This window comes from Zosterops lateralis (genome assembly GCF_965231275.1).
Source record: "Zosterops lateralis genome assembly, chromosome: Z".
Taxonomy (NCBI): Eukaryota; Metazoa; Chordata; class Aves; order Passeriformes; family Zosteropidae; genus Zosterops; species Zosterops lateralis.
In genome coordinates, this window is record NC_139800.1 from 8,268,918 (window position 1) to 8,281,598 (window position 12,681).

The 12,681-nt window shown below is 36.4% G+C and overlaps 1 protein-coding gene across 3 annotated transcripts in view; it reads right to left on the reverse strand.

Annotated features, from left to right (window-relative positions):
• Positions 1-1,361: 1,361 nt before the first annotated feature.
• The window catches only part of PIK3R1 (phosphoinositide-3-kinase regulatory subunit 1), a 55,433-nt gene continuing 44,113 nt past the window's right edge, over positions 1,362-12,681 (reverse strand). For all 3 annotated transcript variants that reach the window (XM_083883299.1, XM_083883301.1, XM_083883300.1), the window contains 9 exons: positions 12,488-12,590; positions 11,710-11,808; positions 11,403-11,583; positions 10,815-10,940; positions 9,683-9,825; positions 9,240-9,416; positions 9,073-9,141; positions 6,593-6,763; positions 1,362-6,131 (listed from right to left, as the gene is read on the reverse strand). In XM_083883299.1, coding sequence (XP_083739425.1) covers positions 5,942-6,131; positions 6,593-6,763; positions 9,073-9,141; positions 9,240-9,416; positions 9,683-9,825; positions 10,815-10,940; positions 11,403-11,583; positions 11,710-11,808; positions 12,488-12,590 — 1,259 coding nt within the window. In that variant the 3' untranslated portion in view covers positions 1,362-5,941. The remainder of the gene's footprint in view (positions 6,132-6,592; positions 6,764-9,072; positions 9,142-9,239; positions 9,417-9,682; positions 9,826-10,814; positions 10,941-11,402; positions 11,584-11,709; positions 11,809-12,487; positions 12,591-12,681) is intronic.

Consider the following 12,681-nt stretch of genomic DNA (forward strand, 5'->3'; position numbering starts at 1 on the left):
TTACTTGCACACAGCTTTGCACTAACCGAGCAACTTTGGGAGAAAAAAAATCCCAACCCATGAGCATTCCCAAGCCTTTAAAAATATCACACCCGCTTGTATCTGCACAGAGACAGATTTAAGCATTTTTCCATATGATTCTGTGACCATCAAAGTTTAGCAAGAAAGTAGAGAGGGAAAGTGGGGGAGTGTTTGTCTACAGACAGTAAAAATAGAATGGCATTTTTGCAAACTACTCTTCTGGTCTGCCAAGAGTGATTTCTATACAATGTATGATACTGGCAAGAAATCTGCCAGTCCATAGATTTTTCTGGATTATGATCCATCAGTCTTAATTTCTCTCCAATAGATGATGATAGATGGCACAATTCATCACCTAGCTCACCTTATTTTCCAATGATGATGCTGTGGCTGCAGAAGCCTTTGTGGTCCCCAACATCAGTTCAGGGGACAGGAGAGAGATAAACTCAGTGTCAGCGTAAAACAATCAGCCTTCTGAGAAAAACTTCAACAGATGCAAGCCCTGGAGATCAAGCCCCACTTGCTATTTAGCAGGCTAAAAATACAGTAATAGCCCTTAGTCTAAGTTTCTAGTAAGAATCTCTAAGGGCCAGTGACAGTGTTGTGGTTGTTAAAAAGTGTTCAAATCTGAGCTGAATATCTCAGTCCAGGGTATTTCCACATTAGTGTGAGCAATATGTAAGAAAATTTTAGAATGGAAACCTTGGACAGAATGGGAATAGGAATCTCTTTCTTCTTCCAGAGTATCTGGCTGACTTCCCTGTAGGACTTCTCTTGGGGCAAGATATGAGTGAGCTCAAAGAAGTCAGATACCACTTACCAATAAGTGAAGGGAAGCAAACAATATTCACAATTGGCCGTACCAAACCCCCTCCTTCCCATACTTCCCCTCTCTCCTTCAGTCTTATGCTGGTTTTCACAATTATATGCAAGACATGATCTGGTAAATGACTTTTAGCTGCAAAAGCTGACAGGCTGGCTTCATGGAAACCAATGACAAAACTCATGCTCTTTTCAGAAGAACCATAACTTTATCTGCACCGCAAGAGGCAGATCACAGATCATGAGCATTGTACTGTTTTTGCAATAGCAGGAGATAAGCAAAAATGTCATTTTGTCACTGTTTGACATGAGATTATTTTGGAGCTATTGAACCACCTCATTCAGTTCAAGACACAAAATGGCTGTGAGTCAGCTGAAAGTATTTGCTCCCTAGTTCCTCTAATAATAAGAGCATTTGGGTATCATTTTCAAAGAAGGCCATGCAGAGACAAGAAAAGTTAGGCAAGGATGCTGGTAAATAGACATCACAGTTCTTATTGAAGCCTCAACAACTGAACTGCAGTTTCAAAACAACCTTTATTCTGCTTGAAGACTTATTACAATTTTTAAAGCAACTCAAAAACAAGACACAGCTCCATCAACTCTACAGCTTGAACAAAATTTTAAGGAGGCATGTTTTCACTGTTGCCTTGTAAAGGCAATTTACAATCTGCTTTACTCTCCTCCTCCTCAAGACAATTTTAAAACAAAGTAATCTTAATGTTTTAAAGACATGTAACAGAACAGAGCTTTATTTTCAAAAAACAAGAATTAAAAAAAAATAGCAGCATCTTGGGCAGCTAATGCAATCTCATCAGGACAAGTGCAGTGGAACCTTACCAACTCCTACAATTTAGTCTTAGCTGCAGTAAACAGAACATGATTCTACATAAAATGTTGCACTTTGTAACCTTGTCCCATGGGAGGCATTATGCTTTGAGCTGCCCATTTCTAAAGTGACCCTGAAAAAAACCAGTATCAGGATTCACTTTCCCAACTTAATACCATGCATAGCAAAAGCACTGTGTGAAAATCGGCAGTTTTCCCCATTAGAAGCATCTGAATGTTTTCCCAAGCATTATTATTTCATTGCCAATTACAAGACAAAGCCATTTTTTCACTACAGAACAGTTGACACCAAATAGAAAATCTGAAGATTTGGTTTTACAGATTGCTTGACAAGATAACGTAACCATAGAGACAAGCTTTTTTTTTCTTTTTTTTTTTTTTTTTCTTTTTCTTTTTTAGAAACTATCCAACAACACAGAAACTCAGTTTTCTAACTGTATCTGGAAACATGCTGCACCCACAAAGGTCTAGTGTGCATGTGTGTGTCTTTAAACAAAGTTAATGACATCACTTACTAAATTCATCAAAATGATCATGTTCTGTGAAAATGCATCTATATTGGGAACTGCTCATACAGAAACACAGCAAGTGTGTATGAGTATGCACAGATACATATCCCCAGCCTGCAAATTCATATTTCGCCTTAAGTAAATCAGAAACTCTTAATTTTGCTTGTGAGTTTTGGTTCTCTTTGCTATGTCTCATGCCTTTCAAAGGCCTTGTGGAAGAGATGCTGCAGTGCAGCATAACTCAGGGATTTAAAATAAAACAAAAAAGCTCCACAGCTCCACAAAAAAAAAAAAAAAAAAAAAAAAAAAAAAAAAAAAAAGAACAGAATAAAGCCCATCCATGAATTATATTAGTTGAAAAAAAGTATGCATCAATAGAAATACAGAAAAACACTGTGTTTCTTCAGTTATATCCCCATGCTTTTTTTTTTTTTTTCTGTATATAGTAGTCTGAGATCAAATCAAAACTGGAGTGAACAATATGGTACATTAAAGACAAACAACTCTGCAGTGAATAGGGCCTTTGGCAGGTCTTAGCTCTGTGCATTAAGGAGGGAGAGAAATGCAGAGGCCACACAATATGTAAGTACCAAAGAAAACCCACTCATGCCAATTTGAGGGCATAAATGATCCCTGCAAATTGCACAGACCCTGTGTAGGCAGAACATCCCCTTAAGAAGCCCTAAGCACTCACCCTTACAACATAGTGCTTATTTCTCATTGTTGCTTGTGCAAGGAAAGCAAGTGTCAAATCTGCACACACACTATTTTTTTTTCTGCTACAGCCACACACAAGAGAAGTTGCACAGCACACAGGAACAAATTATATTCCATACTGGGCTGGGCATGCTAAGGATATGGCCCACTGACATAGCAGGGCTTTTCTTAATATGAGGAAAATTAGATCCAAATGCTTTACTATGATAAAATTTCTTGACAAATGCTACGTGAAACATCAATTCAGATTACATATATTTTGCCTACAGAGAAAAAAAATACAATTTTACTCTTAAAATATTTAACATTCAGAAATTAATATATATGTCCGAAGAATATCTTGGATTGCTACAAGTGTTAAACTGCTGTATATTGAACTAATCTGTAACTTCAAGCCCAGTAGCATAACTGGCATGCTAGAGTACTTGTTGGTGTTTTTCATAATATAAACCAGTTATTAGTATAATAGATTCACATGGTCCTACAGGCCTGAAAAAAGTGTGGAATGAGGAAGGGAAGGCATGAAGACTAAACTTCTATTCAGGAAAAATATTTGGAATAATTTTCTAAGTGATGACTATCATGAAACAATATTTGTTGAATCTTGTTTCCTGATACAATTCTAGTAAGAAAATACAACTATAGGAAAGCAAAGACAACCCACCAAAAACAAACAAACAAACAATCAAACAAACAAACAAACAAAACCCCCCAAGAAACAGACCACAAAGTCAAAATAAAATCAAAAGCCTTACAGCCTCAGAACTGAAGTAACCATGTAAAAATGAAAAGATAATATAAAGATTATTGGAGACTGGCAAATTTCTTATTATTATTTCCAATAGCTTATAAAGCATTACATACTTTAAAATAAAACACAAGGATCTCTAACCACAGCTATTATGAGAGAACTCCATGGGTCTCACTCTTTTGATTGTGTGTGCAACTCTCTTCAATAGTAATGGATCTTATCTTTTGCATCTTGGGGGAAGAATAATTTCATACGTTCACTTAGTCAAATATTTTCCAAGATTTCTCTGAACTTCATTACTTTATTGATTTGCAATGCATGACTTTTGTCAGTGGTCAGGACAATAAATAACCATTGCAAACAATTGACAGTGAACTATATCAGGATTATGGGTAACTCTGTTTTAGTGAGATTTATGTATTTGTTTCCTTTAATTGAACCATGATTTTATAAGTCTCTGGTGCCCTGAAATTATGGAAGTGTTCACTTTGATACTGACCCAGGCTACAGACTTTTGAAAATACATATCATAGCCTAATCATTTTCAAAAAAGACATTTTCCAGTCCTAATTAGTTCTATATTGTATCCAAATAGTCTCAGTAGAGGTGGAAGCTTTTTTTTTTCCACAATACTAATATAAAAAACAAACCTAGGCAACAGATTAGAGAAACTTCCTTCATGTGAAATGAAAATACCTTTACAGGCTGACAAAAATTCTGTCATAGGAGGTCAAGAAGTCATTTATTTACTGTGAAGGTGGACTCATTCTGAGATCCAAACTATCTACACTCTACACTGCAGTAGCAAAATATCCCCATTTTTATCTGCAGTCTATCAAAGAAGGATACACTATTTTTCTTGTCTTCCATATATAAAGACAATCATGACAGAAGTTCAAAATGCTTCAAGAAGCAAATGTAGCATGGTACCGTATTCTAAAGGTAACTCTGAAACAGTATTGTTGGACTCAGTGATATTTTATAATGTTCATACATTTTTTTTATTGAATTAAGCAGCTTAGAAGCTTATCAGGCACTGCCCAACAAAATATTTAGTCCAAAAAAAATCTACGAACTTTTTAAACTTTGAGCTAGCAGCTCAATATTCTATACAATGAAAATTGTAAAATATTTCATAGTTTTAGTTCTCAAGCCAACTCTTGCTGGCTCCCTGTACATTAAAAACAGGACAAAAACCAAACAAACAAAAAAAAAAAACCAAAACAACAACAACAACAACAACCAAAAAAAAAAAAAAAAAAAAAAAAAAAAAAAAAAAAAAACAACACCACAAAACCAAAAAAACACAACAACAACAAAAAACCAACCAAGAAAATTATTAACAAAAAATAATCACCAGGAAAAATATCCTTAGGCAAAAGAAATTTTAAAAAAGAAGACAAGAAATAAGAAAAACAAGCCTAATCAGTAGATATGCTTGAGAGAAGACTGCAGCCTAAAGAAAATTCAGTATTGCATAGCATAGTCTAAAAATTCAGCTTTCAGCGAACAGAAAAGGAAAAACCGAAACAGTTTGGTATTGACAGTTTCCATCAATGATAGTTAGTCATCCAGTACTATGTACATTATTATACACTGTATGCCATTGAAAAATCCTGTTTTCTTCAGTCTTAAATATATTCTTAAAACAGGATTTTTTAATCATCTAAACAGAACACTTCCTGGCACTTTGCTATTACAGTTACTCTGAACAATATACTGTAACTGATGTCCTTTTAAAGTGTCCCTTAGAAATGAAAGTGCCACTCTGCTACATATCATTCACCAGAAACCAAAATAGAACCACAATGCTGTACGTCTGGATCCACTGAGTGCAGCAACACCATTCCAAGTCAGACTGTGACCACAAAATTCCGATAACTGAGTGACACTTATACCTTGTGTCTGGATAATCCAATGTTCTAGCTGGTAAAGCTTCAGAAGTGGTCGTAAACAAGCACCATGCTTAAAGGCCTCTATGTCCCTGCAGGGAGATCAGGTTTGGATTTTTCTCTTGTTTTTCTTTTATAATTATAAAAAAAAGAAAAAAAAAAAAGCACTTCAGATTACAAACATACATTCACAGCACAACACTGTGATCTCTCCCACTGCAGTTGTGAAGGAAATCTCTAGTCCCATCTGAAGACAGATAGCTTTGATACTGCAAATTCTTGAGTAAAGCTGAAAGGAGCCTTTTCTCTCCAGAGGCCTCAATGTTGCCAAATAATTTCTTTAAAAAAACAACAACAAACAACCCAGAGTATTAAGATCTTCATCGCCTCTGCTGTGCATATACTGGGTAGGCTAGTGTGACATTGAGAGAGTCATTGTGCTGCACAAGTGACGTGTGTTGGTAATGTAGCACCAGTTCTTTGAGCGAGTTGTACAAGTTATATGGCTCTGCAAATCCATACCCAGTAGGTGTTTTGTTTATCACACAGTGCTTTACTTCGCCATCCACCCTAAAAGAAAAACAAACAAAAACAACCAGATTTTAGTTTGTGCGCACGGTAAAACCAAGACAGAAAATAAGGTATTAGAAATACATCTTAAGATGCTGGTCAGTACATATAATTCCTCTGTTCTGTGGTGGGATAATGGTAGAAACCTATTAGTTTAGTCCAAATTTGTGAATGTCATCCTAGCTTAGGGAAGCAGGAGACAGGCAGGACTTAGCATGCTGCACAGAAAGGAGTGCACAGGTGCTTTGGTTTCCCTTCTGAGTGAGGCTCCTCTGTGGGAGTGGCACAGGTTGGACTTGTGTAGGAAATGGAGCAGCAATAAGAACAGCCTCAAGACTCCTTGACCTGCTTCTAAATGTAAAGTTCCAAGAGGAATTGTGCATATGCTAGTGCCTATTGGCCCCCAGCTGAAGGTAGGCCCTTGCAGGGTGGTTGTATCATCCACAAGTTGGGGTACATACACAACAGAGCAGGCGTAGCAGCCTTGTTTGCTGCTCTCTCGAACAAGGAATGTTCCATCTCGTTTCCCCCGCAGCAGGTTTTCAGCTTGGCTTCTGTTGATATTTCCCACATTCCATGTTCTCTCATCATGATGGGGCAAGTCCTCATCATCTTCTACCATAGAGTATTGGCTGTCGAAAAGGAAAAATGTGTTTGTGAAACACAGAATGAAATCCACCAACTAAGCAGTCTTTATTCTGCATCACAATGGTTAGCAGGATGCCTCCTTGCTAAAACTAGAAATTTAAACCAAGTGATACTGCACCATTTAAACAACTAGATAAAACTAAAATATAAGTTCTGTTTCTTGTTTCTTTGAAAAATACTCACATAAATTTTAGGACGAATATAAAAAGATGATGTGTTATTTTTCAGGGTATGCTGTACGCACGTTTGTATTTCTGCCATTGCTCAATGTTTTGGTAAATAGCAAGCCCAACAAAATCAGTACTCTCTGAGTCAGCTTCATTTCCAAAGATCAGAACACTTGGTCAGCAGTGAAAAATCATGCAATGTATCAACTACAGCTGCTGCTTGGAGAACCTTTTGAGCAGTTGCACAGGGAGACAGATTAATTATTTATAGGAGAATGGCTTTGTGAAAAGGTGCAATACTGGAGTGCTTTCTCTCTCTCTCTCTCCTTATAAGCAGATTATGAAAATAGCATGCAATACATGCTTCTCTACTAAATCAGCCAGAAACTATAAAGCTGATTCAGAGTTACAGAGAACCCTCTGACCTAAAGCCTGCCACGAAAAAAGAAGCATCTGGTTCAGATGGGTGGATGTCACTTTGGAATTCTGCAGTTCCAGAGCTCCCCAATCCCACAGCAGCCTGCACTGGTTGGCCCTGCCTCTTCTGCTCAGCTTGCAGTAAGTCTGTGTTGGGCGAATGCATTTATTCTCTCTGTAACAGGCTTTTAATTAGTTTTCCTTGGTCTAACAAAAGATGACTTCTCACTCATCCATGGTTCTGCCTTTCTTAAGATTCTCAAAGTAGTCTACAGAATTCAGCAATTGCACACAGAATTCTATTTTTTATAAAAAGAAAGGGCTCTTTTGTTTCAGATAACACTATCTCCAGGTCCCTTATCCCATCATTCTTTTGACCTGCATGACATTCACATACATTCAGTAGTGGCTCTGTTTTTGACCAGCATCTAGAGAAAGCAATTCTTGTTTTTCATCCTGGTTATTATATTGGGGGATTTTTTTTCTGCAATATATTCTAAAAGTTTAATTTTTCAGCAGTTACCAGACTTGCCTGCAAGGAGTATCATAGCGAGAGAAAATGGAGATTTTACTTTAAACAGTTTCACTTACTATTTTGATGCCACACTAAACCCACAGTGTGTTCTTTGTCTACTGTTTAAGTGATAGGAACACTAGTGGGAACAGGTGCCTACATATTTTACAACATCTCATCTTTGAGGTGTGCTAAGACTGAGGAAACTACATAGCTTTCAAATGTGTATGTCTTTTTTATCTCCTGCTTCTGCCACAGTGATAAGCACAACTTCCAGGATAAAAGTAGGAGACTCCATAAACCAAGCGAAATTAAAATAGATGTGGACAAAGCCAGAATGCAAGGCAGGATGCACTAGAGTCATTGTCAGTCTGCTGCTTTCATTGTATATTCAACCAGGCAGCATAAAAGGGATGCACAAGAAACAACACAGGCAGAAAATGTCGATACAAATATTACTGAGACAATTTTGATTTTTCTATTTGTTAATTTTTCAGTGTTACTGCACTTCAGATATTATTTTGTCTCTTGCTTTTGTTTAAATTTGCTCTATGTTTACACAACCCAAGCACTTTTTGCCTTTTTTTTCCCAGGAATGAAATGAAATGTATTCATCAGCCTAGCCTCTTGTCAGAACCTATAGTAAACTAAACTGTTTGAAGTGACAGAATACTATCCTGCCATTTTCCAGAAAAGTAAAACAGACCACAGAACCAGAAGATATTCCTCAGCACATGCAAATTTATCATCTTCAACAGCAATATGACACAATCACGTGGGTATCCCTATACTGGATAACATCATGGTACCCCCAGTAGAGATTTAAAAAAAGCCTGCTCATGCCTAAGAGACATTCTGATCAATTTATTCATTCATGTGACATCTCTCTAATATAGTAATACTCTATGGACTTAATTTTGCTGTTAAGAAAAAAGACATAGGTTACATTTCAGTGTTTTGCTACAGTAACTTGATTATGCACTTCCCTGAAAGAAGGAGGAGAGTAGAGGGTGAGACAGCATCCTTTCTAATACTTTCATTATGTAGTCTGTCATGTCGTAACAGTGTGCATTGTTACTGAAGACCTAGGCTTGAGATTTCCTCTGTGTGGTCCAAGACTTGAATACACTTTATCTCACTTTTGTTATTTAGGTGATTTGAAATACCAGAAACATCTAAATCTTCCAATACTTACTCTTCTGCATTTTCATTTCCGAGCCATTCATTCAGCTTCTTTTGCCGGACGCCTTTTTGAGTCAGCCACCTGGACAACAATTGCACATGAAATTAATTTTTAGTCACAAAAGTTGGACACCATTAAAAAACCAAACAACTTTAAATTTGTTAATTGATGATACTCACATCAAGTACTGGTCTCTTGTCTTCCTCAGCTGTATGAGGTCTGGTTTAATGCTGTTCATACGCTTGTCTATCTCTCTATATTCAGCCGCTTGCTTTTTTAAGTCTTCTTCTAATCTGCGCCTGCTGTCCACTATTTCACTTATCCGAGACTTCAGCTTTTCATAGTTGTGCATGATCCTAGATGGAACAATGGAGTAGGTTACATGCTGATTTCTTATTCATAACCATACAGTCTGCTACTTAGACACCTACAAAGACAGATTATTTCTCTAGATGCAGTTATAGCTTTTGCCAGTTCACATCTACTCTATTTGAAGCTTCTTTCCTCACAAGTGAACAATTTCAGACTTGTTATCTTGCTTCAGTTTTAGGCAGACCTATACTTGGCATCATTTGTTTTTTTCAAAATTCACACAATTTGATATGCAAAATCAAATACTGACCTTTGTATTTCTTTATCATTTCCTTCCCGTTTGAATTTTTCAATGTATTCCTTACTGTATCTTTCTTGTGTTTGGCACTGCTCTTCAAATATTTTAATTGTTTCATTAAATGCCTCAATGGCTGTTCTTTTCATTTGGATTTCCTGAAAAAAAAAAAAAAAGTTATTACAGTTGTTATCAGATAAAGGAGAAGATTTATTGACTTGTATCACAGAAACACTTCAGCATACTGTAAAATAATATCCTTTCAATATCCCTTTACCAAAATGTATTCTGTCTGCTGAGCCTCATGGCATAAATACAACAGGCCTGTGCAAAAGGCTACCATGGTAAGATTTCCATGATGAGGTTTATCAAGCAATAGAAATGCTAAAAAAAGAATCTGTTACAATCTTTGCTTTGTACAAATAAATTGATGCTTAAAGTCTATAATGGCAGTGCACTTTGCTCTTTGTATGAACTTAAATCCTTAGAGGCACACCTGGCTGTCTGAAATAAAGGTGGCCAGGTCTCAGGAGGTTATCTAGTTTACCCTACATACCTAGTTGGTAGACAAGTCTTACTTAGATCATTAGTTAAAGTTGGAAGCAAGTCTCCAATCTTCTTCAATTCTTTTTAGGAGCATTTCCTGCACACTTTAATAAGCAGTCTTGATTCTGGGTCTGTAAAACTGGACTAATTCAGTGGCACTACAAGGCATGGGTAATAACTGATTAAGCTCAAAGAGGCAGCTTTTCATTCCTGCATGTTTTCTACACAAGTCACCTCTTTATCGTGCATAGGTAAACCAGACCCTTCAAAAACTCATAATAAAATGCAATGCTTCCCTGCAAATGTGCCTTGAAAACCATAACTCAGCCTGATGAAGCCAGTATGCAGAAGTGGTGGTAAATCAAGACAGTTATGTACTTCTTTTGAATGGAGCTGTCAGACTTGGGCAGAGGGCAGCTGAGTTTACAGGTGGTGGCTGTTCAAACACGAGCAATCAATTGCATTACTCTGAGCAAGCACATCAGGGCAATGCAGTGGTGGTGGAAGAGGGGAGTAGGAAGATGACAGTAGGAATTCACAGTAATATTCTTCAAAATCTGCAAAGTCTTTCCACTCTCCATTTGGCTCAAATCTAGCTCACCTGAGATGTTCTTGTGTAGTCTTCGTACAGTCTGTCGTATTCTCTGCTTTTTTCTTGGAACTGGGTATTATATTCATGTAATTTCTTTCCTACTGCTTCAATGCTATCCTCTTTTACAACTTGATCCTGGAATGAAGAGCAGAAAGAAAGATATTTTGTAAGGAGACAATTATATTGCACAGCTTTTCTGGATAAAACTGCTTTAAAAATGCTTAGATAATTACATGGAAATATGATTCCTCTTTTATTAATATGGAGATACAATAAATGCATTATATGCAAATGAGAAATTAATGACAAAAAGGAATTGTGCATTGCAAGTATTTAGCTTTATACTGAAAATTACATATTTCACCATTGAGTGGGATAATTATTAATATATTTATTTCCTAACAGTGTATATGCAGTATTTAAAGTTTTGAATATTTACATGCAAAGCATGGAGTTGGCTTTAAACAAAAATACCAAGTTTTGTACCCACTTGACTTTTTTCAAACATTAACAGAGATGAAGTTCTTCATGTTCTGCAAGTTCTGCAATAATTTCTCTGTGTTTTAAGTGAAATGCAAAGAAAATAAACTAAATTACCTGCTGGTACTTAGATACTGGATAGAGTAATTTGACATCCAGTTTTGGATTATACTGGGCTAGAGATTCATTCCGGTAGTGGTTTATTAGCTCGACCACAGAGTTGAACGTTAATGGGTCAGAAAAGCCGTATTTTCCATCTCGGTGAAAAATTTTGATTAATTTGTTGTTTCCTCCTTTCCTGCAAATAAAGTATATTGAAAAGTTAGGCATGCTTCAAGTAGCATTTCCTAAAGAATACTCTGCTCTAAGTGCAGTTATTGCATTTTGCTATCAAGTATTACAGACCCAGTGTAACCAGAGTTACCTCAGTGTCAGTGTGTAGTCTCCATGCATTTTGGTTGAAGCATCTCGTACCAAAAAAGTACCATCAGCTGTGTCTCGAAGCTTCTCATTTACTTCTTCTCTAAAATGAAAGCAAAAGTAAACAATCATTTCAATTAGTTCTCACACACTTATTCTTCTTCACAGTGCTCTAAATTAATATTAAAATGTTTTGAAATAAGTGTGTTTTTAAAGGCTTCTATGTCTCTATATTAATACAACTATATAATACCTTATTTAAAATTGTTAGAGAACAAGTGAGATAAAAAATGGCATGCTCTTTTCTCTCACTACTGGACATAATTATTATTCATGCAAAGCTCTTTCTGCTTGTTCATACAAGCCTATGCAACTGGAGCAGCCAGTGCTGGTCTAATATACCTATATATAATCCAGATAAAATGTTGCTAATATATGGCACTTGTTAGTCTGACTTGCTGACTATTATGCCTACAGCTGAGGTTCTAAATGAAAGACAAGAACAAAATTCTTTCTCAGAGCTATCTTTTCATGCTAGTAATTTCACATAATAAATCTTAAAGTAACAGAACAATCAATTTACATTCTACATTCTAAGTGACTACCAGTAACTTTTTAGTCATATTCGGAACAAAACCAAACGTAGTATGTTTGTGGTGGAAACTCTCATAAAACTGCTCTTACAACTGTCAATATTCTACACATAATACATATACACAGAATAGCACAGCAAGGACAGCACAAAGCCAAACATAAGAAATAGAAGTCTTGAGTTGATTTACCTTGAGATATCCCCCCAGTACCATTCAGCGTCTTGTAATGACATGTTGTTATTCATGCTATTGTTAGTTACAGTATTAGGTTTCGGTGGCTTAGGAGGCAGTGCTGCAAATGAAAGGGGGAAAGAAAAGTTGTAACTCACTGAAAACACAACCATATAATCCTTGAATATGTAATGCACATTATTACATAAATT